General features: G+C 49.1%; 2 protein-coding genes across 4 annotated transcripts in view; one reads left to right on the forward strand and one right to left on the reverse strand.

Moving 5' to 3' along the window:
• The window catches only part of PI4KA (phosphatidylinositol 4-kinase alpha), a 101,543-nt gene that overhangs the window by 36,565 nt on the left and 39,833 nt on the right, over positions 1-25,145 (forward strand). For all 3 annotated transcript variants that reach the window (XM_041003946.1, XM_041003948.1, XM_041003947.1), the window contains 6 exons: positions 730-862; positions 1,768-1,863; positions 2,229-2,412; positions 3,079-3,182; positions 6,364-6,532; positions 8,950-9,000. In XM_041003946.1, the coding sequence (XP_040859880.1) occupies positions 730-862; positions 1,768-1,863; positions 2,229-2,412; positions 3,079-3,182; positions 6,364-6,532; positions 8,950-9,000 (737 nt within the window). The remainder of the gene's footprint in view (positions 1-729; positions 863-1,767; positions 1,864-2,228; positions 2,413-3,078; positions 3,183-6,363; positions 6,533-8,949; positions 9,001-25,145) is intronic.
• Positions 12,845-24,117, reverse strand: SERPIND1 (serpin family D member 1). The gene is made up of 5 exons (XM_041003949.1): positions 24,087-24,117; positions 19,787-20,631; positions 15,567-15,840; positions 13,889-14,033; positions 12,845-13,127 (listed from the first exon to the last, which is right to left on the reverse strand). The coding sequence occupies exons 2-5, from the start codon at positions 20,613-20,615 to the stop codon at positions 12,936-12,938; spliced, it is 1,440 nt and encodes a 479-aa protein (XP_040859883.1). The 5' UTR covers positions 20,616-20,631; positions 24,087-24,117; the 3' UTR covers positions 12,845-12,935.

Below are 25,145 nucleotides of genomic sequence, written 5' to 3' on the forward strand. Positions count from 1 at the left end.
CTTGCCTTTCGCTTCTTTTCTCATCCTATACTCCTGCCACTGAAGGCCCCTTTGTTCTTTGGAATGTTCCCTCACCATGGTGTCTTAAAATGTGAGTCCTCTGTCCTCTGAACGCTGGGCCAGGAGCTTCACCTGGACACCCACCCCTTAGCTGGTCCCCACTGCTCTCGTGAGAGTATCACAGAATGACAGTGGGCTTGGAGGGTCTGGGCACATGGAATACCTGCTGTGTGCTGGTGGCTCTCGAGTAGCAGCACCTGCTTATCTGACCCACAGGTCAATGTGGGTAAGCGTTTTCACCTCCCCATGGCCAATAAGGGGAGGGTCTCGCAGGTTCAAACGCTCCTGCCCTCATGCTGGCCGCCTGCACTGCCCTGCTCTGGGCCCACTGCTAGATCACGCAGTGGGGCTGGACTGTGTCTCTCAGCATGAGAGCTTCATTCGTGTGAGTGCTCATCCATCCCCGTGAGCCATTTCTTAGAAATTGGCTAGCTGTTCAGTTATATCCCTTGGCGATCTGAATATGCTTCCTTTGGATTTAAACATGCTCACTTCATCCTTCCTGTTGGTCTCAAAATCTTCCGTTCCCGAAGGGTCTGGTCAAATGTTTTCAGAACGATGGCTTTTGTAAGCTAAAATGTGTTGAGCAGATGATCTTGGGCATCAAATGACAGAGGTCGATGGGAAACAAAACTGAAGCAGATAAAGATGCAAATGTTTTACGTTTAGTTGCTGGCAATGATATAAAAATCAGTGTCACCAATGAGCATTCCGAGCCGACCCTGAACGTCATGTCAGGCAAGAAGAACCAGCCCTCCATGTACGAGCAACTCCGGGACATCGCCATCGACAACATCTGCAGGTGGGAGGCGTCGGCTGCGTGGGGTGCGGCACAGACTTGTCTCAGAATAAGAGGGGCGTGTAGTTGTTTTAAGTTCAGTTTTGGTTATTTTAAATCTCTGCTTGATTTAGAAAGAGGAATTATTATCAGTTCTTTAAAATAAAATAAAAATGCTTATTAGAAAAACAGTCTGTAATATATAGAAAAGCAGAAAGAGAAGAATTATCCATTAACCCAGCAGCCCGAGTTAACAGCATATTACATGTTCTATATAAAAGGGATTTTTTTGCTTTGTTTTTTGGGTGTGTCCAGACTTACTAGGTGAACTCTTGCTGTCCTGGCTTGGCCACCAAACACTTTCTCTTCTCCACATTCTGGCTCTTTGCTCTCAGAAGCCAGATCGAGATCAAGATGCTAACTCGTCCCCTTATCAGACTCCTGCTATTGTCTGATACTCTGAAAACCAAACAGGTGGAGAGAGCTCCTTTGTAGGATGTTATAATCTTAGGAGCTTTTAAAGCTCACCCTTGTCTCCACTCACTTCCCTTTTCTTACTGTTAAAACTGACATGGAACTGTAATATCCCTTGAGCGTTCCTAGGACCCTCTCTGCCTTTTGAATCGATCCATCATGTAACTCACTCTTCATGTGATGGAGAGTACAAGAAAGGTAAATGAGTTACCTTCCCACAGGAAACTGTTCCAGGCAAAATAATGAGGGTCTTGGTTCTGGCTGAGATATTTATCACAGGGACACAATCTGCAGCAATTCTTTGAACTCATTCTGTGCAATGGCTTTCATTCAGATTTCTGGACAGAGATTTCAGTTCTTAAAGCTCTCGTGACCTGAGCAAGGAAAAATCAGAAATGAGCCGTCTTCGCATTGTTGTGCTGCCTAATGCTGCTTTGGGTTTCCTTGCTGCTCAGGTGCCTAAAGGCGGGCCTGACTGTGGACCCTGTCATCGTGGAGGCCTTCCTGGCAAGCCTTTCCAACCGGCTCTACATCTCCCAGGAGAGTGACAAGTAAGTGCTCAGCCCTCAGGGGAACCTTGTGTTTTCAGTAGGCTCGTGAGGTACCTGTTGTGCATGTCTGTGCCTCTCTCTGGGTCGTAGAGCAAGGACATGTGTTGGATGTGTCACGAGATTTAAGGGGAAGCCTGTTTGGAAATGTCCATCTTAGACTGATACTTGGGGGTAAAGATCTTTGTTCTTTGGCCTGGCACCTGGGATTTTGTGTTTTCATGCGGTGGGCAAAGCTCCCAGGCCATGGTCCTCAGGTTTCCTCTTCATCTAGACTGGTGAAGCCAATGCCTGTATCATGGTCTCTGGGCTTCAGCTTGCTTCCATGTTCTGGAGTACCTGGGATTCTCCTGTTCTCCCCGCTGCAGGGATGCTCACTTGATCCCCGACCACACCATCCGAGCCCTGGGACACATCGCGGTGGCCCTGCGGGACACCCCAAAGGTCATGGAGCCGATTCTGCAGATCTTGCAGCAGAAATTCTGCCAGCCGCCTTCACCCCTTGACGTACTCATCATCGACCAGCTGGGCTGCCTGGTTATCACCGGAAATGTAAGGAAGCCTCCATCTTGCACCTGAGCCCTAAACCCCACTGAACCCTACAGAAGCCTCTTTAACCTCCTTTGACAAAAAGGGAGGTTAGAAACATGGCAGATTAAATGCCCAAGAGCTCAGCGCTCACAACTGTTGGAGCACTGAATAGTGAGAGTAATACAGTGGTTCCCTGAGTGCTGGGGAAGAGAAATTTGCTTTCTTGTCCATGTGGAGAGGGTCAGAGTTGCAGCACAGTGGGTTCAAGCCACTGCCCCAAGTGCTTGGTCCCTACCGCCTACATGGGAGCCCTGAAGTTCCTGATTCCTGCCTTCCGTTTGGCCCATGCTGGGCCCTTGGCTTCCATGTGAGGGGTAAACTAATGGGTGAAAGTTTGATTCTCTCTCTGTCTCTCTCTAACTACATTTCAAATAATTAAGTAAATCTTTTTTAAAAAATTCTTGTCCATATAAATAGTATATAATGGTATATATTACTTTAGTTTTGAGTTGTGCTTAAAGCTTCAGAAAATTATGCCCCCGAATTTTTTTTTTAATTAATTTATTTTTGGCCATTGTGATCCAGATCCATGGTCCCAGAGCCTGTTTGGATGTTGACCTGAAGGGGGTCGGGAGGGCTTGGTGAAGGAGGTGCAGCGTGGTGACCGCACCCCTTCCTGTCTTCCAGCAATACATCTACCAGGAAGTGTGGAATCTCTTCCAGCAAATCAGTGTGAAGGCCAGCTCTGTAGTATACTCAGCCACCAAAGACTACAAGGACCATGGCTACAGGTAACTGCTTCAGGACCTCGCCCCTGCTTGCACCCTGACAGTGCTGAATTTCCTGAGAGAATGAAAAAGGAGGGTGTGGACCTTTGCCTTTTTATTGTTGCCTGTTTGAAAGGCAGAGTGACAAAGAGGGTGACCGTCCACTGGTTCACTCCCCCAAATCCCTGTGAAAGCTGGGGTTGGACCAGACCGAAGCCAAGCGGCAGGAGCTCAATCCAGGTTTCCTACACAGTGACAAGAACCCGTATAGCTGAGCCATGACTGCCAACTCTCTCTCGGGGGCACTTGAGCAGGAAGCCGGAAGTGAAACTGGGACTTGGAATTTGGGTACTTCATGTGGGGCGGTTGTCCCTGGATTATCTTAACCTAGCTGCCTTAACCTCCTATATCAGAGGCTTGCCTAGGGGCATTTGTCTTTTTTATTATTATTGTTTATTTGAAGAGCAAAATGACAGGGGTGTTTTATGTGTTGGTTCCTTCCCCACATGCCCACAATAGCTGGTACTGGGCAAGGCTGAAGCCAGGGAATCCATCCAGGTCCCCCACGTGGGTGACAGAGTCTCACGTTCAGCAAACATGGTCTGCTGCCTCCCAGCATATTAGCAGGAAGCTGTATCGGGAGTAACTTGGAAGTTGACATCGTGCTACAGCAAATTAAGCTGCTGACATCAGAGAGATGGCATTTAGTTTTATTTTAGGCCCTTGCCTTTTATTTAAAGTAAAGACATATATGGTGCACAAAGTGATAAAGTTTATTTAAAAGGTGAGGAAACACAGACATAGTTTGTAGAAGATAGTACGAGAACAAGTATTCCTCCAGTACTTCCTATTATGACATGGAGCTTAACATACATGATTAAGTGGCTCCTTTTCCCCAGGATTCCTATGAAAGGGGGCGCTGTGACAATCAAGTAGGATAGATGTGTAGTAGGGGTCTTATGATCTGCAACTTCCACCTGTACTAGCTGCCTTACCCCATATCATTGCCACCCACAATGCCAACTTCCTATATCGGAGGCTTAGCTGCTCTGCTTGCCGTCCAGCTCCCTGCTAATGCAACTGGGCAAGCAGCAGAAAATGGCCCGAATCTCTGGACCCCCGCCACTCATGTATAAGACTGTGATGGAGTGCTAGGTTCCTTGCTTCTGCCTGACCAGATCCTGGCCACCCAGAAGTGAACCAGCAGATGGAAGATCTCTGTGTTTCCCTCACTTTCACTCCACCTTTCACACAGATAAAATAAACCTTTATTAAAAAGAAGAATGGGCGAGTGTTGTGATATAGCCAATGAAGCTCCATCTGTGATGCTGGAACCCCATGTGGACCCCAGTTCATGTCCTGGCTCCCTGCCAGCAGAAGATGGCCCAAGTGTGTGGGCCGCTACAACCCGTGCATGTGGGAGACCTGGAACAAGCTCCTGGATTTGGCCTGGCCACTGGGGCCATGTGGGGAGTGAACTGGTAGATTATTTTCTCTCCCTTTTCTCTCCATCTCTCTCTCTTCCTTTTTCTCTCTCTCTTCTTCCCTCCCTCTCTCTTTTGCTCTTTCAAATAAAAGAGGAAGAAGAACAGTACCTGGGACTCAAACTAGGCATTCCAAAATGAGATACAGGCATCCCAAGTGGTAGCTGCACAGTGCCTGCCCAGCATTTGTCTTTTTAAGTCAACCTTTTTTTTTTTTGAAGATGTTTTTATTTTACTGGAAAGGCAGATGTACAGAGAGGAGAGACAAAGAGGAAGCTCTTCCGTCTGATGATTCACTTCCCAAGTGGCCACAATGGCTGGTGCTGTGCCAATCCGAAGCCAGGAGCCTCTTCCGGGTCTCCCACAAGGGTTCAGGGACCCAAGGCTTTGGGCCGTCCTCAACTGCTTTCCCAGGTCACAGGCAGGGAGCTGGATGGGAAGTGGAGTTGGGATTAGAACCAGCGCCCATATGGGATCCCAGCGCGTTCTAGGCGAGGACCTTAACCTTTACCCTATTGCATGGGCCCTAAGTAAACATTTTATTACAAAAGCATCATAGTGCACACGTACTTCTTCTCCTTCAGGCACTGCTCCCTGCACCTGAGGCTGACCATTGAGCAAATCAAGACATGTGATCCCAGCTGCTCTGGCTCTGTCCCCACAGGGCCAAGGTGTACACCTGGGTGATGTACTTTTTTGCAGAGCAGCACATCCTGAGTACTGCTCTGCTCTTTGCCCTTAATGACTGCTCGGCATCCCAGCTTCCCCGATTCTCATATAGCCAGGGCCCAGGTGTGTTGTTAGCTCATCTTAGGGAATGCACTGAGTAATCTGACAGCTACCCATCTCTGAGCATCCTTGTTGCTTTGCTTAGGTCAGATGCGTAGAAGTGGGATTTGGAGGGTTTAAGGGTCTTTCAGTGTTTTTATTAAAAAAAAAAAAAAAATCAGCCAGTTTCCCTGATAGTCTGTGCTTTCTTGTCCTTCCCTGGGAGTGCTTTGAAGAAAGGGCATATTGCCCTGTGTTTGGAAGCTCTCGTGAGAGTTTTTTCAGATCAGTGGGACAGAGGGCAGGGGCAGGGGAATCAGTTCAGTGGGTAGGAATGCAGCTGGTGAGCCAAACTGCACAGCTATAAGACCTCAAGAATGACTTGCCATCTCTGTGCCTGCCTCCTCTGCCAAATGAGCATCCATCTCCAGTCTTGCAGGCAGATGAGACTGTAGGTGCAAAAGCTGTCACTCTGTGCAGTGTCTCAGCATGGTTACTCCCTGCCCTCTCACAGTGCCAGCTGAATACCAGGTGGGCAGGGACAGGCCAGCACTCCTCTCTGTATAGTACTTCTTTGAAGGAAGCAGCCTAAAGCTCAAAATTGGTCAGTGACCTTCACCCCTCAGACTGGCCATTATCAATTCCACGGTCACTGGCAGAGGGGACATGTTGCTGTGCTAGGCCCTTGACTTGGAGAGAAAAGTGTTCTAAGACTTTCACCTCAGCTCTCATGGCGTCCCCAAGGCCAGGCTCCAGGTCATTTCCACAGCCATTGACTTCCTTCTAGGGCTCCTTTATGTGAAGGTGACATGTTCCTTACCTGGCAAGCTCTTTTGTGTGCAGGCACTGAGACGAGAATGGGGGCACAGGCCAGGCCCCCTGTGGTCTGCTTGCCTCCACCCTGCATCAGGGAAAGCCTTGCAGTGGCTCTCCTTTTACCTCTTCCCCTTCAGGCACTGCTCCCTGGCGGTGATTAATGCCCTGGCCAACATCGCTGCCAACATCCAGGAGGAGCACCTTGTGGATGAACTGCTCATGAACCTGCTGGAATTGTTTGTGCAACTGGGGCTGGAAGGGAAGCGAGCCAGCGAACGGGCGAGCGAGAAGGGGCCAGCTCTGAAGGTAGGCAGGAGGGGACTGCAGCCACATTCCTGTTGGTGGTATCTTTCCGCATTGGCCAGGGCACTGTCCTGGTGTGCCTTCTTGGTTATATGAGTTTAAAACATTTGGTGGAACCCAAGGGCAGGGAGCTGTCTGTTTCTTAGGGGTTCTGGTAGGGGTTGGAGAGAGGGCCACTGTCTCCCCAGAGTACATCTGATGTAGGGCAACAACCTAACAGCAGCCCAGCCTTGGTGACCTCCACCCTGCCTTTCCTTCACCATGAGCCCACAACCTGGGAGGACTTTGAGTACCCATCATGGAAACAGTGGCAACATGGGAAGGGTAGATTAGATCTGACCTCAGACCATCCAAGAAGGTAGGTCTGCAGGGCCAGAGGAGACATCTTTTTTCGAGTGTTCACACAGATGTGGGCAGGGGTTGAGGGGTTGCAGCAGGGGAGGTCTCCTGCCTTCTTCCCTTTAGTGTGTTGGGAGCACAGGTACCTCCTCCAGCTCTCCACCTGTGTCATTTCCTCTGTCTCCTTCCCCTGTGCCATCATCCTAAGTCAGGGCTCAGCTCACGTTTTCTGGAAAGGCCTAGAGTAAATACTTGAGGCTCTGTGGACCCTGCAGTTTCCTGGGGCTACTGAGTTCTGCTGTGGTAGTCTGATGACAGGCATGTGATGTTTCACACCTGTAAAACCTCATTTGCAATAGTAGAAGGTACATGGGGTTTGGTCCACAGTTTGCCAACCCATGTTCTAGGGCAAGAGGTTGTGGAAATAAGTGACACAGCCAGGGCCTTTATGTCTTGGCACCCAGTAGGAGAACAGGACAGCATGATGAGAGCCATGTTAGATTGGGTGCTTGGCAAGCAGGAGTCCTCTGGGAAGCCTTGGCAAAATGAAGAAGCACTACACAAAGGGACCTTGCCACTTTTGCCTGTAATTCGCTTCCTGCTGGGCCCTCCAGCAGTGGTCTGGATGACTGCTTTCTCAAGTCTCTGGGGACAGTACCCAGCTGAGACCCTCCCAGCAGAGAAGGGCATCTCATGTCCATTAGGGGAGAGGGGAGGCACTGCAGACACAGGGCAGCACAAATCCTACAGGAAGGCAGTGGTTGTCCTCTGTCCAAGGGGTCTCTCAGGAGTCTTCTCTGTCCCTGGCAAATGGACTTCAGAGCCCTTCTGTGTCCCTGACGGGTGGACCTCTGAGCCCTACAGGTGTTCTCCTGGCCTGTTCTGGCTTTACCTTTGCAAAGTTTCAAGACGCTCAGAATCTACCACTACGTTTCCAAGCTGGGGATTGTGCCTTGGATGGCAATGTGGAAATCCCCTTTCTTCCCCCTGACTATGAACCTATAACTTCTGTGGTTTATGTGTATACACACACACATGACAGGAAGTAAGCATATGCTTCCCCCAGTGAATTAGACTAGGCCTCCCCAAATGGGGGAAGCCCTGAGGAGCAGTATAAGAGGCAGGCTGGCTCTTGCTTCCTCATCAAGTTTAAGAAGCTGTCATCATACATTCAGCTAAGACAGGGTTAGTGTGAGTGGCCAGGGCTGCTGGTTTCGGGGAGTGGACTGGGCAGTGAGTCCCCACCTGGGGGAAATCAGCATGGCACTGTGTCCTTGCACTGACCAGTGCGTTGTCTCGCCAACCTACATGCACTCCCTGGCGATCTTCCCCCAGAGGTGCACACAGTTAAAGCCTGGAGAAGGACGCACTGGAGGTCTCTGGTCCTGTAAATGTAGAACAGAAGGCAGGTGTACCCAAGTGCACCATGTACGTCTGTGCTCCCAGAACTCAGCCAACCAGAGTGTACCTCGTTCAGTCACATCAGGTGCCTGTGTGGAGAACCTTCTTGTTATTTAGTCATTGCTCAGTAACCTCAGATTTTTCCCTGAGTTGGAACGGATATGCATGTACTGTAGGGGAAAAAAAAAATATCTGTGAATAAAAAGTAAAAAGCACCCATCAGCCTTCTGCTGAGGTGTGCTTGTTGTTAACAGTAGGGACAGGTTCCCTCCCCGATGCTTGCTGTGTGTGCATGTGCTTACACTATGGACACTGAGTCACAGCTTACTCTTAAGCCTTAGTTGTTTGCTTTTTTGTTTTCTTTTCTCATGTGCCATAGGCACTTTCTAAGGTAGCTCAATGTTCTTCATAAAGTAATCTTTTTAATAACTGTGTGGTTGTATTTAGTTCTGCAGGAGCCCCATGATTTATGTAATCAGTGTTTATATCTGACACTTTTGGTTGTTTCTGATTTTTCTGTTGTCACAATCCCAGTGGATAAGACTCAGTATCCCTCTGTGTGTGTATCTCTTGGAGAGTAAAGAATTTCAGGTTGACCTAACTCCATATTGCATCTTCTGTCTTTCGTTTTAATTAAAGCCACACGTGCTTCTTGGTGACACTGTTCTGTTCTCTTGCAGGCTTCTAGCAGTGCAGGAAACTTGGGAGTGCTCATTCCTGTGATAGCTGTGGTGAGTGTTCGTTAACTAGCGTTTAAACAGAGACTGTGCTCGTGTTTCCAGTGAATTCTATATGTGGCTGTTTTCAGCTCCTCTGTGTCGACCCCACTGGTGTGTGTCAGCTGTTGCCACACACAGCCCCCATCTACCTGTGTGCCTAGCCCAGACCTCTGCAGCCAGCTGACTGCAGAGTTCACCATGGTTCCCTTCCTGCGGGCCTCCCAGGTCCCGGTGCGACTCCACATTCATCATCTGTGTCTTAAATGCTATGTTGGGCTCTCTGACCTGCTGGGGCCAGGCTTTAATTCCATCCCTGCCTAGCTCCTTCTGAGATAACACCTGGAGGCCTCTTGTTGCTTAGACGTTGAAGCTATGTCCCTTGATCTCCTCTAGGGGGTGTTGTTGGCATGGAACACATAGCCTCTGCCTCAGAGAGATCCCATTTCTGTTACGTTCCTTCTCAGACTGTGTCCACTTCTTCCCAGATAACCTTTGGAAAAGTGACTTCAACTGTTCTTAATCATCCACCACAGTTCTGAGGCCAAGGCTGCTGTGTTCTCATGTTCTCTTATTCCCTGCCTTCCAGTGAACCACTTTCTAATTCATTGTTGTGTCTGCCTTCCAGTTCCTTCTCAGCTTGCCAGGCCCTAGGAGGTGCATCCTGAAAGGGGTCCACCTGGTCCTAAGAGTCAGTGGGATAGCTGGGGGCTGGGAGGTCGAGTTTGCAGGTAGAATTGAGGATGCTCAGAAGCCTCGTTCTACATCTTATAAGGCAGCCCTTGTGTGTCCCTTCCCCTCCTCCCATCCTAGTGTGAGTGCTCACTGTGTAGTTCATGTGGAGTGATCAGCAGTGGTGTTTTAAATGGACTTTGGCGTGGAGGGAAAAGTGAATGAGAGACATGAAGTTGGAGGCACTTAACCTGTTGGAAGGAAACTGGGGACTCCACAGAAGAGGTTTCAGGCAGATGGGGAGGGACTTGGTGTGATGCTTGATGAGCCCTGGCGTCTTGGAACACGAGACATCTAGAACACATATTCCTGTGAGCTTTCAGGTGTGTTTTGTGGTGGTCACTGAGAAGGACTCTTTCAGGGGTACTTTAGGAGTGTGAGGTTGGTTTGTGAGTCACAGAGGCCCACGCCGGATCCTGTGCAAGGCTCCATGTGTTACCTGCACCTCTCCTCATCGGGGGACCAATGTTAGCATTACTGTTATCACTGAATGCTCAAAACTCAGTCGTGCAAATGCTCCCGGCTGACCCTTACGTGGACAGAGTAACTATTGTATTTTTAACAAAAGTTAATGGTTATATCATGAGGGAGAAGACAAATATTTGCCTTCCTTGCTCAACGGAGAGAGCCGAGGTCAAGGGTTCTGGCATTTGCCAGCAGGTTGCCCTTTGGACCTTCAGAGAGGCTGATTTCCAAAGGTGTTTCATCTCTGTGGGTCTCACACTTTTTTTTTTTCCCATTGTTTTGGACCTTTGAATACCTGGTATATGGATTTGCTTTGTTGAATGGGTCAGGAAGCCTGGGTTCTGCTCACTTTTCAGTAACCTTGGGCAGCAGGGGAGAGTTGCCAGGAGAGCAGTCATGTGGTCTGGGAGACTCCTTCCAGCTGGGGTTTGGTGACCTTCGTCTTATGTCTTAATTAATAATCCTTCTTCAGAAATGTTATGGATTCATTTGCTTCTCTTGTTGCCCAACCCATCCACTAAGCAGTTTGAGAGTTATCTAACACCTTGGAGATCCAGTGACTCTGCTCTGTGGAAGTAATGATTTGATAAGACATGCCTCCCACCTAAAAAACATCCCAGACTCCCCTGATAGTGCGTGTCTTTGGGTCACCAGGTCAGTGGCAGCCCTAGTGGGCTTGTACAAGTTATTCATTTGTTCCATGCCTGTAACATGTGGATTAACACCTTCCAGATCATAGACCCCTTTGACAGCTATGCACTCCGTTTCCTTATCACCACTGTACAGACAGGACCCCCAAAGCGGGAACTTGCAGCCAGAGTCCCAGAGCTGCTTGCTGACACAGCCAGGGTGCAGACACAGGCAGCCTGGCCTAGAGTCTGCTCTACTGCCTGAGAAGTGGGTGGGCTGCTGTCTGTAGGAGGGTACCCTCAGGGATTCTGAGTGACTGTGTGTGAACAGAAGAATCGGGGGAGGAGGGTAGCAGGGGATGGTACTTTCTACCTGTGCAAAGTTGCAAGAACACAGCGAGGCCTGACTGACTGTGGCATAGGTCAGGCAGGTACCCGGAAATGAGATGATGCCTTTCTGAAGAGAACACAGACTTGGTAAGGGGCTTAAAAATAACAGAGGGCTTTTGGAGACAATAATATCTAGAGATGGGAGGAGCAAAAGAAAGCAGCAAGAGGAGGTATACAAGACAAGGGCCCTTAAAGAATAGTTAGACGAATTGGGGGAAAAACAGTGGAAGGAATGGATCATCAGTATGTCAGGTGTCACTGAGAGGCCAGGAGATATGACAGGGAAACCTGGCCTCAACCCTGTGCCATCTTCTTCCAGGCCCAGGCTCTGGAAGTAAGAGCAGGAACAGGTGGAAAGAGCTAAGCAGGGTTCCAGCGCTCTCCTTGCTGATTTTGGATCCAAACCTGGATCAAGCTATATCCTGTCTGCGAGCTTTAATTGCTTCCTCAGATGGAAAAGGAGCTGCTAACTGTGTGAGGCGGCTCAAAGGCACACCCATGCAGCAGCAGTGCCCCACGTGGGTTGGTCCTGAGTGCACTGTGCTTCCCTTTTTCTTTCTCCTGTTACTAGTGTGAGTCTCTGTTTAGAAGCCTTCTGTGACAAAACTCTGGGCATGGCCCTGGAGTCACGCCAACCCGCCACGGAGCCCTGAACCCGTCAGCTTTCAGATCCATTCCTGCAAGGTGTGGAAGATGAGGCCTTTCTTGCAGGGCACTGGGGGTTACAACAGGGTAACCTGTACTTCCTGGGACTGTTATCTGTCACCCTAAAGGACAACAAACTGCCACGCTTGCATCCTAAGCAGCTTCAGGGGATTCTGTTCCAATTATCTGACCCAGTTGTGAAGGACCCAGAAACCCCTTCTTCACATGCCACCTGCTTGACCAAGCTTGATCCTTAGGATCACATCCCAGGGGTGAAAGCCAAGGCATATGCCCCGTCACAAAGACCATGGTGGCCCCGGGGTTTGTGTGAGTCTGGTGAGAAGGTACCCTGCTAGTGTGCTAGTCACAGAGGTTACTTACCTGACTTCCTGTCTGTCTGAATCACTCCCAGGCCATCAGCTGTTTGGAATACGGCTGTCATTCTTTGAGTTTCAAACTACGGGACTTGTGAGACACATGTGAAAAGTGCCTGCATTTATTCATTTTTAGAGCAGAAGACATGGCCATGCATGCTCTCTGTCCTCTGGGTCTCAGCGAGACAACGGCAGGAGAGACAGATGGCTTTACATAGTTCTGGAAAGTCAGGCCTTGGGAGAGTTTAACCCAATTGTTGGCCCAGCCCAGGGCACCCCCATTTGTCTCCAGGTTGCTTCTCCCCTGAGCCTCGGGAACTTTGTCACACACCTCACTTGTGTGATCTGTGTTCAGAAAGCAGCCCCTGTTGAGAAAGGCTCTGAGTGATAGAACCCATTGGGCCCAGCAGGCCACTGGGAAAGGAAGTGTCCAGGATGCACTGGGATGTGCTCTGAGGAAAGGGGGCAGGAGGTGGTCTGTCTGTCGTTGAGACCCTCTGGGGGGCAGCACTTGCTATGGTTACAGAACTTCTGTAGGTTCTTAGCATGGTCTACTCTTCAGCCTGCTTCTCTCAAGTGGCCTCAGGGTTAGATTGGAGGTATAAGATGGTGCAAGCCAGGATGCCAGAGCATCTCAAAATGCCCTCATTTTGTTGGGAAGGACAATGAATCACAGTGTACCCCCAAAACCTATCAGCTGCCCAGACCTCCCCCGTTAAGACCTGACAGGGTTGGCCACTCTCCCCATGAAGAGCAGGCAGCTGGTGCGGTGCTCGTAGACCAAGAACAGAAAGGGGCGGTCGACGGTGAAGCGGACCTGGGTGGACAGCGGCATGAAGCCCACCGTGGTCACAGCTGCCGCCTGGGTGCCTTCTTCATTCACTGTGATGGTGCCTTGGTGCTTGAACTGTTCAAATTAGAAAAACAAGTGTCAGATTCTATGTTTGGCACACAGGGATAGAGAATCTCGTGTCCCACCTCATTCTAGAAGGGTGCAAAGACCACATCAGTGGTGCAAAGTCACAGTTGGTCACTGTCATACTTACAGTACCTGCCATCACCTATCACAGGCAATGCTTAGAGGCTAACAAGTCCCTTTAAACTCTAGGACCACATTCCCTCCCACCCCTGCCCACATTCTGAGAGGCCTGAAGAGCAACAGAGATGTCCTTGCTGGCCTTGGTCTCCCCACTCCTTCTATCTGCAGTACCCTGGGGCACACCCAAGAGGGGTGCAGGGGACTGGATCTGCTGCACTGTTGAGACTGATATGCTTGCTGGATCTTTTTTAGCTGAGCACCGTTGTTGGTCTGTTGAAACTGAATGTCTTGTGGCACAATCTCAGGTTTTTCATGAGTCTTGTGATTGGTGGGAGTAGCTCCGTCATAGACTGAAGCACACACCTCCCCCTTTTTGGTGTCAACAGGAACGGGGCTCCCTGTGGCAGCACCACCTGCTAATTGTCTGGTAAATGCAGTGCCCTGCCCTTCCTCCCTTGGCTGGCAGTTGTAAACCTGAGTGCTGTACATGCCACAGCCTAGCCAGGAGAGCTACCCCAGCTTCCCTGGCCCTGCCGACTAAGACAGTTATTGCTAGCTGGGACACCGGTGGAGGTGGGGCCCGTGCTGAGGGTGGATCCCAGGGATTAATGGGAGAAGGGGATGGTTACCAGATCAATGGTGATACTTTGGTCTGAGATTCCTGACATGTTGCCATTTTTGTCAAACAGCTCTGTGATCCCCATCGACTTCAGGGCCTCTACCAAGTTGTAGTTCTTCTCCAGCTTGAATTTAGGCAGGAGCACCATTCGGGTTCTAGTTGGAAGAGAGGAAGGGGCTCGTTCCATTGGATTGCAAGTTACTATTACCTGTTCATGTGTCCACAGCCTGCCCTCCTTGGTTGTTTGTTCCACAGAGCTGACACAACATCTGTTCAGATTTATATCCCAGGAGCATGTGTTGGACTACAGCGGATTAAGACGCCACATCCCATTATCAGAAGGCTCAGGATCAAATCCTAACTCCACTTCTAATGCGTCTTCCTGTTAATACACCTGGGAGGCATTAGGTGATGGCTCAGTTGCTTGGATCATTGCCTTTCATAAGGGAGACCTGGGCTGAGTTCCTGGCTCTTGGCTTTGGCCTTGGTCCAGCTGTTGTGAGCATTTGAGGGGTGAGCCAGCAGATGGGAGATCTGTTCCCTGTATTTCTTCCTCTTTCCCACTGTGTTGCTAGCCCTTTCAAATAAACTTTTAAAAGAATGTTCTGTAAAATATGGGTTTTATAAAGACTAACCCTTCAGACCCAAAGATACACATCCTCATGTTCAACAAGAACACAGAAATGTTCAGAAAAAAAAATCATGTCTACTTGTTATTATCTCCTCCCTCTGCCCCCAAATGCAGTATAATAACTGTTTACATAACAGTTATATTAGGTACAGTAAGTCAGCTGGAGATAATATAAAGTGTTGTATTTACAAAGACTATGCAATTTAGTAGAACGGACTTGAGCATTCGTGGACTTTGGTATCCACAGAGGGTCCTGGAAGTGGCACCCCTGCCCCCACCCATGGGTACCAGTCAACAACTGCTCTGTGGTCATTTCCCTGATGCTGCATGGTTTATTTACTGTCTCAAAGGTCAGCAGCAGGACTTTTGCTGGTATCCGGTTTGAGAAGGTAGATGAAACGTTTCACTTGTTTGGTTCCATAACTTGAGACACTTAAGAGAGTTGAGTATCCACTCATACGCTTACCAGCCAGGGCTAACATTCTCAGTGCTTGCTAAAGCCGCAGCCTAGTCTGGGGTTCTCTGTTAACAGGAGCCCCAGCAGGCTGATAGGCGAGATCTTCACAAATTTCATAGACATGCATGCCATCAAACAAACAAACAAACTCTACATGGATTTCAATTTTCTTTTTTTTTTTCTTCTTCACCAAAGTGAGCTTATCTTTGAATTCCATTTTCCCTGAGCTTTCTGAAGTATTTCAGACCTGCAGTTTTAACTGTTGAACAGTAAATGATAATAGGAGGAAATGGTGGGTGTTAGGTCCTCAGATTCCCAAGGGGCCCTGAGGGTTCCCTGTTGAGGGAAGGAGGCAGGGAATCATTGTTGGATATTACCTGGGTTCCAGCCAAGCTTGTTTCTCTTGGTGACCCTGGAAGTGAACGTAGTTATTCCCATTGCATGGCTGAGCAACGAGTCATGAACAGACAGCCTTTGTGGCAGGTTTGGAGTACTTAATACTGCATCTCCCCTTCCTTGAGATGACCCGAGTCCTAGCAGTCCTGAACATTCTCAACATTCTCTGGGAGAACCAAAGAACAAACCCAAGGCCTGACGTACCTGTTTGTCATGCTTTTTTGCCATCTTTCTACCACCTGGGGTGTCAGCTGTGCCTCGAGGTTCTTCATGCCGGACAGCTTGTGTGGGACCACAATTAGCATGCTGATGCCCCCCACATACTCTAGCTGGAGAACTTCGCAGTCCAGCTCCTGGTCAGTTGCTGCGAGGAAGTTACCTTTGGTCTGCATCATAGAAACCTTGACCACTTCCCGCTCATTCAGCCGGAAGTTATGGTTGAATGTCATTTCCACTGGGAACTTATTCACCCAGGTTCCTGTAAGGGCAAGAGGACATGGTGCTGTTACTGGAATGTTGTTCTGGGAGCAGTGGTTCTCACCCAGCAGCACATAATCAAGTCCTCACAAGGCTCTGCAGGACCCACCCCAGGGTCTTTGATTCCCTGGGTCTGGTTTGATCCAGGCATTTGCACTTGTAAGAAGAGAGGTGAAACAGTGGCTCTGAGCCACGGTGAGACCTTGGCTTACCTGGGCCTCTGCTTCCTCTGGAGGCTGAAAGGCTTGGTGCTCCTCTCAGCTCCCACCCACTGATTCTGCACTCACTGGCAGGACATGTGAATGAGGTAATATTGCCTTCAAGGCTTTCTCATGGAGTTGGGTGCAGCCCTGTGTCTCCACAATCAAGTCAGGAGATGCTCTGAGATGCTTGAAACTGGCCCCAATGGGTAACCAGCAGTTGAGAACTGGTGCTGTCCCAGGCACCTCTTCTCCGAGTACCTCTCCTACGCATGACTCCTCAATTCATGGAAAACGCAGATTTTAGGAAGTGTACATGGAAATGAAAATGTTATTTTTCCCATGAACTTTCTGAATTACCCTTGTATCATATCTTTGTTGCCTCCAGCACTTCTTATGGGGGGGGTGCTTCCTACTGTTACCTGCATTTTACAGGTGAGGAGGTAGGCACAAACAACTGAAGTAATGCATCCAAAGTTTCTAGCTGGTGTGAGAAAACTGGGGGTCCCTTAGGAAGAGTTCAACACCAGACAGCTCTTGCCTGCCCGTGGCTGTGGCTCAGAACTGTCCAGCAGCAGCGCTGCTGACGCCTGGGCCAGGCGGTTCCCTGTCCTAGGCAGCACCCCATTGGGAATCCTTGTGCTTCCTAGTCCTGATGGAGCTGCCACACACAGGTCTTCTGGAAGTCTTTATTCTTTCACTCCCTCAGAGGCTCAATTCCTATTCTTTTTGTGCTTTTTGAAGAGGTAATAGCATCGAAAATGAGAAACAAATTAGTAACAGATTTGGGAACTAGAAAATTAAAATTACCTTCTCTTCCCCTCTGAGGGACATCCATACATAGATGGGTTTCTTTTTTTTTTTTTAAGATTTATTTTTATTATTTTTTATTGGAAAGGCAGATATACAGAGAGGAGAGATAGAGAGAAAGATCTTCCATCCGATGATTCACTCCCCAAGTGAGCGCAACGGCCGATACTATGCCAATCCGAAGCCAGGAGCCTCTTCCAGGTCTCCCACGCGGGTGCAGGGTCCCAAAGCTTTGGGCCGTCCTCGGCTGCTTTCCCGGGCCACAGGCAGGGAGCTGGAAGGGAAGCGGGGCTGCCAGGATAGAACCGGTGCCCATATGGGATCCCGGGCGTGCAAGGCAAGGACCTTAACCACTTGCGCCACCGCGCCGGGCCCTATAGATGGGTTTCTACAGGCATTGGTCCTGAGTCCCAGAGTTCAGTTAACTGAACATTTCATGATATGATGAGGAATGGAAGCCTGAAGAGACAGCTCGATTGGCTAATTTTGCCCTTGCAAGCACTGGAATCTCATATGGGTGCCGGTTTGTGTCCCGTCTGCTCCACTTGCTGTCCAGCTCCCTACTTGTGACCTGGGAAAGCAGTCAAAAATGGCCCAAAGCCATAGAACCTGCACCCATGTGGAGACCAGGAAGAAGCTCCTAGCTTCAGATCAACTCAGTGCTGCCTGTTGCAGCCACTTAGGGAATGAACCAATGGATGGAAAATCTTTGTCTCTCCTTCTCGCTATAAATCTGTCCTTCCAATAAAAATAAATCTTTAAAAAAAAATGGAAGCCTGTCCATGAGAGATCCTCAGGAAGCACATTGGATGGGTGCTTGGCGCAGCAGTTCACACGTGGGATGCCTGCATCACATATCCAGGTACCTGGACTGACTCCAGCTTCCTGCTGATGTAGACCCTGGGAGGTAGAGAGAATGGCTCAAGTACCTGAGATCCTGCCGCTTACATGGCAGAGCTGAGTACAACTCCTGTCTGCCACCTCCAGCCCAGCTCATCCCAGCCCGGCAGGACTGTAGACATCTGGGGAGTGTGCCAGCAGATGAAAGCTATGTCTTTAAAAACAAAAACAAATTAAAAACACTGTCTATGAGTTTCAAAAATGTTTTCCAGGAAAACAAAGTGATTTTTTTCCCTGCTCAGATTCTTCGATAGCCCCCTCACATTTGACATTTCTGTAGTGTTGGTGCATAGTTGGCTGTGTTTGGCAGCTTATTCGTTTCCCCAACCCCCAGGCCAGCAAAAGTACTTGCTGCCCGAGTGTCCCCCTGTGCCTAGTGCTGGCCAGGCCTGAAGCAGAGGCTCACAGGTGTGGGCCTGAGGATGCCCCAGACTGCTGGGACCAAGGGCATTGCCAGAATGCTTCCCACTGGCCTTCCCTGAAGTCGTCTCTGAGCACAGGTTAATTGCTCATGGAAATGGGATGTCACTGGCAGCATCCTGCATGCTTGGTGTCATGTTGACACGGACAGCATCTTCTGCAGCTTCGCCAGAGCTCTCAGCATCTGCCAGGGACTGCAGTGAGGCGTGTGTCCCTGTCCCTTGTGGCTCTCCCCACCCACCTGTCACAATGGATGTTCCCACATCTGTGTTGAAGGTGAGGAAACTGAGTCACAGAGACCCTGAATGCCTCACCCCCGATCTCACCAGTGAGGAGTAGTGAAGCTGGGAGAAGTCCTGTTTGGCCAGTTCCACAACGCACACTTATTCTCAGTAATGAAGTACTTACTGCGTGTGTGTGTGTGTGTGTGTGTGTGTGCATCTGTGTTTCCCAGGAGGCTGTTACTCTCAGCCTTTGATTTTACCCGCAATAAGGTTTGCCTTTGGGGTGGGAGCCCAGGGGTCAGATCTCAGTGCTCCTTACCATCTGCAGTTCTGTCCTCTTCATCCCTGCTGGCCCCACCTAGCCAGAATGCCTGCCTCTCAGAGCTGGGGGGCACAGAGTGGGCACAGATCAGGAGGGACTATGGCCCACCTTCCCCAGATGGAAGCCAGGAGACAGCCTCCATCCTTCACATCCCAGGGTTACCCTACATCTGTTGAGAGGCTTAACTAGAACTAGTACACTAGTCCCCAGACCTCAGGGACTGTCCCTTGCTGGTATCTAGTAGTAGCTGGGAGTCCTGATAAACTGTGATCATATGCCATGATGATGAGTTCTGACACCACGCCAACGCATCCCTTGAGCACTCTGGATTTAGAGCAAAGTAGAGGTTTCTTCCCATCACATCCCAGTGAGGAATTCTGAAAGGTGAAGTCTGGATTTTATAAATCCATGCCCATTTTTTTCCCCTCTCGGATACCAGCAGAGAAGCTAGGGGAAAGATCTGTGGTTGGAGTAGGGGACTGGAAGGGAGGGCAAGCACTCTTTGAAAAGCACTCTCGTGCTTGGTCCAAAGCAATCCCGTGAAAAGCACTTTATTTTCCCACCCTCATCTGCCTGTCAGTGAGAGAGTATCCTGAAGAGGGGTTAGAGCAGGGACTCAGCAGTTCTTCAAGCTGAACCCTTCACACACAGATGTGTTGCTTCAGCTTTTATGTCTATTTCTGTTTGTTGGTAATTGGGAAAGAAAATTAGGGAAAAAAAAAAAGAAAAAACTCAGCTGCAGGCTGACCAAACACTAAAGGAGTTACTGTATTATTCTGATTGAATCACCAGAGGTGACTTGACTGGGCCCCTTGCTACCAAGAGTGCCGTTAGGAGTCCCCCTTTGTCTCACTGCACCTTGGTGGCTCTAGGTGTTAAATGGGGACACTGATACCAATGATGACCTCACAAGGCTATTCTACAGATCCAGTGACCATGAAATTGGGGCTCAATATGCCCCCTTACAATTGTTCCCATCCCTGGATCTCAGCTGACCTTGGCCTTCCATCTCCCCACACACCTAGAAAGGATGTGGCGAAATGCTTGGAAAAATCAGAAAGTCGTTCTTACCTTTGAAGTAGATGCAGTTCAGGATCATCATCTGAGTAGCGGGGTGTATGTTGTCCAGCGCTCCTTTGATGAGGCCCTTGGTCACCTTCAGGATGTGGTTGTTGGCTTTCGCTATGAAGGCGGGGTCAGAGAAGTCAGCCTCCTGGGCCTCGGCAAAATAGTACTCTCTTACTTTAGCCTGAAAGTCCTCCCGGATGGGAAACTGCCTCTGCACATAGAGGTCATTGACTGACCGCAGCGTGTACCCAAAGTTCCTCCTGAAGAGGCGATGGGTCAGCTTATGGAAGAGATTATGAACGGTCAGGACCTCATATTTGCTGCTGGCATTAATGAAGTCTCGAAAGTGCAAAGTTGCATGCACCTGTTCGTGGGTCTCCCCCCTGAGACCTAAGGAAATCATCCCCATGGCTGTAGAGATGCCCACAGGTGCTAGGAGGATGTTCTCAGAGGCGTGGGCCTGCTCATTGAGCGTTCGGTACAGCTGGAAGGCAAACTTGGCGTTGAGGATGTTGAGACGCTGGATTCTACTCTTGCCTTGGAACAGCTGCAGGATGTTGCCTTCACTGGCTTCCACATCTGTCGGGGAAACCACGTCGATGATGTCTATGTAGTTGTCATCTTCCCCGAGTATCTTGTCCAGGTCCAGGTAGTCGTCGTCCTCCTCCCCCTCTGGAATCCAGTCGTTGGTGACTGTGTTTTCCTTGTGGAAGTCAGCTGGCAGCAGGGGCACACTCTGGTTTTGACTGTTCTGATCCACGGGGCCTCTGCTCCCGCCACACACAGACGTTATGGTGAGAGAAACAAGAAGCAGGAGGGGCCGGTGTTTCATTTTTGCTGAGCTGAAGCTGAGACCAAAAAAAAAAACAGAGGACAGGGTGAGGGGCCGCCGGAATTGACCCCTTCCCCGCAGCCTCCTCGCTGCAGTGCTCCGAGATGAGCCTTGCTGCGGAGCTGGCCGAGAAAGAGGTCCTGGGCACAGCGCCAACTCAAGGCCATTTTCAGATTAGAGACTTTAAAAGGATCTGATGGAGATGAACATACACGTAACATTTTCTGCCCCGTGATCCATGAATCACCTCTTCAAAGATCTGCAGAACAGCCCTTCTAGAATCCCTGGCGGCTCCAAGCTTCCAGGAGAAGTTTTTCTTCTCATTCATTCACCTGCCATTTATCTTCCATTTCCAAATAGCTTATTTGACATAAGAGACATACAAAAACACCCCCCACTACCACCACATACACACATACACACACACACACACAGACACACACACACACAGGCACACTGTGAAGAGCAGATGAGCCAGTTTGGACACGGTTGTCCGGTAAAGCAAGGGATCCCAGAGTCTCAGCATCGCAGCCTGTGGGTGCTCTCTACCTTGTCTAGTAGACAGGGGGAGCCCAGACAGGGAAGGTACTTGAGATTTGTGCAGTTACTTTGGGTTGTCTAATTTGCAAAGATTTATACCTTGTCTGTAGTGGTAAGTGCCCACCTCAGGGCCTGGTGCGATGTGGCTGGTGGCCTGTTAGTTCCCTGGCAGCTCCAGAGGCTGTTGGTACCAAAATGCATTTTTCCATTCCACTTTGGTTGACCCTTCTGAAGTACCTTCCTGACTTGGTACTGGTGTGCCTTTTTTTTTCCCCCCTTGTATCTTTAGACATTTGGTTCCCAGAGATATCAGAGATAAATCTGTTGTACTTTTTTGCTTCTCCTGTAAACAACCTTTGAAAGGGGGTGGAGTGAGGGGATATCAGTAAAAATAAAGGGCTTAGGGGATACTTTATTTAGATAAGCAAGGTATGTGTGTCTCATATAAACTTTGTGGCTAGTCTGTCTTTAAAAAAAAAAAACAGATTTGTTTATTTTTATTAGAAAGGCAGGTCAGATTTTATGGGGAAAGAGAGACAGATCTTTCATCCACTGGTTCACTCCCCACATGTCCACAGTGGCCAGAACTGAGTCAATCTGAAGCCAAATAGAGTTACTAATAGCTTTGGCCTGGCCCAGCCCTGACTGGACATCTGGGGAGTGTACCGGAAGCTGAAAGATCTGCTTCTCTCTGCTTTTCAAATAAAATGAAAATAAATAAATAAAAATTTAAAAAAAAAAAGACCTAACAAATCCAAATCAGAATACTGTGGTTTGAGTCCAGGCTCCAGCTTCCTGATGCTGTAGACCATGGCGGGCGGCAGTGACAGCTGAGGTAGTTGAATTCCTACCAGCTGTGTGGGAATCCTAGCTTCTGCCTGGCCCCATCCTAGCTGGTGCAGGCATTTGGGGAGTGCATTGGTGGGTGGAGTATCTCTCTCGGCCTCTTGCCCTCACTCTCCCTGCCTCTCAAATATATAAATAATTTAAAAATATAGATAAAGCTGAAAAGTAGTACAAGTTCTGGTCATCCTAGAAATCACCGTGTTTTGTTAAATTTCCTGTGTGTCTGTGATCACCGTATCTTAGTAGGTAGATATTTGAGGACCAGCTAGTCACCGCCATCTTAAGCCTGTGAAGAATTACTGCCTCCCGTTAAGCCTGTGTTTGGGCTTGTAAAGCCCAAAGAGAAGGCTGACTCTACAAGATACCCCCACTTGGTATTTTGACTGTTGATCGTGACAATAGCTGCTGTTGGTGGCTCTATGGGACGCCAGTCATCGCACCAGGCACTTTGTGGAACTTGATGCCCTCCTCCCTGCATGTCACATCAGGAGACCGAGCTGTTGTCACCATCACCAGTAAGTGGCAGTGACTCTTGCTGGTTCAGTCCCCCTCCAGGTCACCTGTGTCCAGGTTGTTCCTGGCAGCCCGGATTTTGGGAAGTACTGTCCCACCTGGTTTTCTCCTCTGCCAGCCTAACCCGATGGTATCATCCAAATCATCAGCTTGGACATTGTTTTCATCACAGCTGGAAGAATTTGGAATTGCACTTTTTGGAAGGGAAAAGTCATGTAGTTTCTGACTTTTTGGTCTTCATTGGCCTTCTCGCTCAACACCCCGTTGACGCTGCAGGCTCATGCACGCACTGTGCATGCGTGAGACAATCTCTGATGTGTTGGGCTGTGACTAGAACCTGGCCATTTCCCAACCAAGTCAGACATGGTTATTAGTGGTAGTGCATTTTTTTTTTAACAAATAGAAAGAGGGAGGAAATAACGACAGTAGAATTCTCCTTGTTTGACTACACTTAATGATATCTACTCATAAAAAAAAAAAAAAAGAAAATTTGAAAAAAAAAAAAAAAAAGCTAGACAACCAGCTTGAATAAATAAAAATTTGGTTCCAGAGGGCAGATATTCAGGGGAGGCAAAATAGAGACATTCACGTTTTAATCCTGGATTCGAGAGCTTATACATGCAAACTTCTTACATGCCATCCTACACTGTATGATCAAAAGCCAGAAACCCTCATAGCAGAGGAAGAAAAAAATATCACCAAAAGGTACATCTTTCTCTTTACTAATCAAAATTACAAAATCCAAATTACAGTATTTGACAAGAAGCAATGTATTTTGGAGGTAAATCAGTCTAAATCTTTGTTTTTGTGTGCAGTTCACCTGGCGCTTTGCTGCTCATTGCAGAGAGTGAGGCTAGGTTGTTTCTGTCATCATCACTGTGAGTCAGAGCAGAATACACAAACACCACACACACACACACACACACCCCACACACACACCACACACACACACACACGCCCTCCCCAACTCCCATCTCCTTGCCTTGAAGCAGGCCTATCAGAAAGAAGCAGTTTCCTGGCATTTGCAAAACTCTTGAGAGAATCTCAGATTTAGAAAAAGTTGAAAGAGTGATTGTGCGACAAGACACCCCCTGGATCACCTTGCCTTGGATGCAACAGGTTTTTATGTTTATTGGACACTCTTGCTCCTGCCAGGGGTGTGTGTGCGCGCACGCGTAGGCATTTTGCCACACATTTGTTAATTCTTGGAACCATCTGAGAGTAGATTTCTTACACCATATCTCACGGACACTTCAAGGATAACCTCTGAGAACAAAGACAGTCCCACCCGGACTCCCAGTACAGCTGCCCAGTTCAAGAGCGCAGCCAGCCTCGGTGCAGCGCTTTCCCTCGGCCCACGGTTCTTGCTCCCGTTTTGTCAGTGTCCTGACAGTATAACTAGCAGCAGTTGATAGGTTATAACATAAAAACTGGTTTCTTTCTACCTGTAAGGCGGTATAGAAAGCTTTAGAATCCATGTCCTGTAGAGAGGCAAACCAGTTGCCTATGTCTGAGTGCCCCAAATAAAAATGTAGGAATATTCTTGACAAAAACGTTAAAAACCGGACTTACCTCTGTGCTTCTGAGAAGTAGCGTTTCCCCAGACAACACTCTGCTGGGATGGGCAGGCAGGGTTTCAGGGTGAACTTTGATTGCTGGGCTGCTGTTGTGTGTATTTCCCAAAGTAAATATGTGCTAATTCAAACACCACTCAAGTAGCTTTGTCAGCACAAACCCCCCCTCGCCCACGTCTTTGATGGCTCCTGAGTGGAGATTCCCAGGTTCCAGGTCCTTATGTAGCTGATGTTGTGATGCGTGCCTGGGCACAGATGGCATCCATGCAGGGAGCAGCCCTTGCTGCATCACCATGCTGAGCTAAGCCAGCAGCTTCCATAACCTGCTCTCCAGTCATGGAAGGTCACACACATCATCTGACCTCGCCCTTCTCCCCCCTGCCCCGGGCTCCTGTAACCCATTTCCCCATCCTTTTGTGAGATGGTGCCTCAGTGAGAAGTAGAGCACAGAGAATGAGGTGAGTGACTTAACCAGCAAGGAGGCCATGACACAAACCTTCCTTCAGTCAGGGATCACTGTGTCATTGCCAGTCTGCAGCCCCACTATGCTGGCATCCTAGGACAACAGGCAGGCAGCTTCCCTTGTGTGTGTGTGTGCATGTACACAGACATGCTGGTGTAGGGAAGCCGTGTGTCCCCCAAAAGCGTTCTCAAGGATCTGGGTGTGTGTGTGTGTGTGTGTGTGTGTGTGTGTGTGTGTGTACGTACGTGTACACAGGCATGCTGGTGTAGGGGCGCTGTGTGTCCCCTAAAGTGTCCTTGAGGGTGTGTGTGTGTGTGTGTGTGTCTGTACACAGGCATGCTGGTGTAGGGGAGCCGTGTGTCCCCTAAAGCGTCCTTGAGGATGTGTGTGTGTGTGTGTGTGTGTGTGTGTGTGTGTGTGTGTGTGAATTCAAATGCCCTAAAAAGTCTTAAGCATACTCTGGAAGACCAGTTTGTCCCAGAGCACTGCTCCCTGGATTTAGGTGGTCCCACAAGTGTGTGTCTGAGAGCATTGCAGTAACCATCCCCTTCCCCCTCTAGAACCCCCATAAAGGAATAGCAGGATCTCATGCTG

The sequence above is a fragment of the Ochotona curzoniae genome, unplaced genomic scaffold (assembly GCF_017591425.1).
Source record: "Ochotona curzoniae isolate NIBS_2020 unplaced genomic scaffold, NIBS_Ocur_1.0 scaffold_274, whole genome shotgun sequence".
NCBI classification, from domain to species: Eukaryota; Metazoa; Chordata; class Mammalia; order Lagomorpha; family Ochotonidae; genus Ochotona; species Ochotona curzoniae.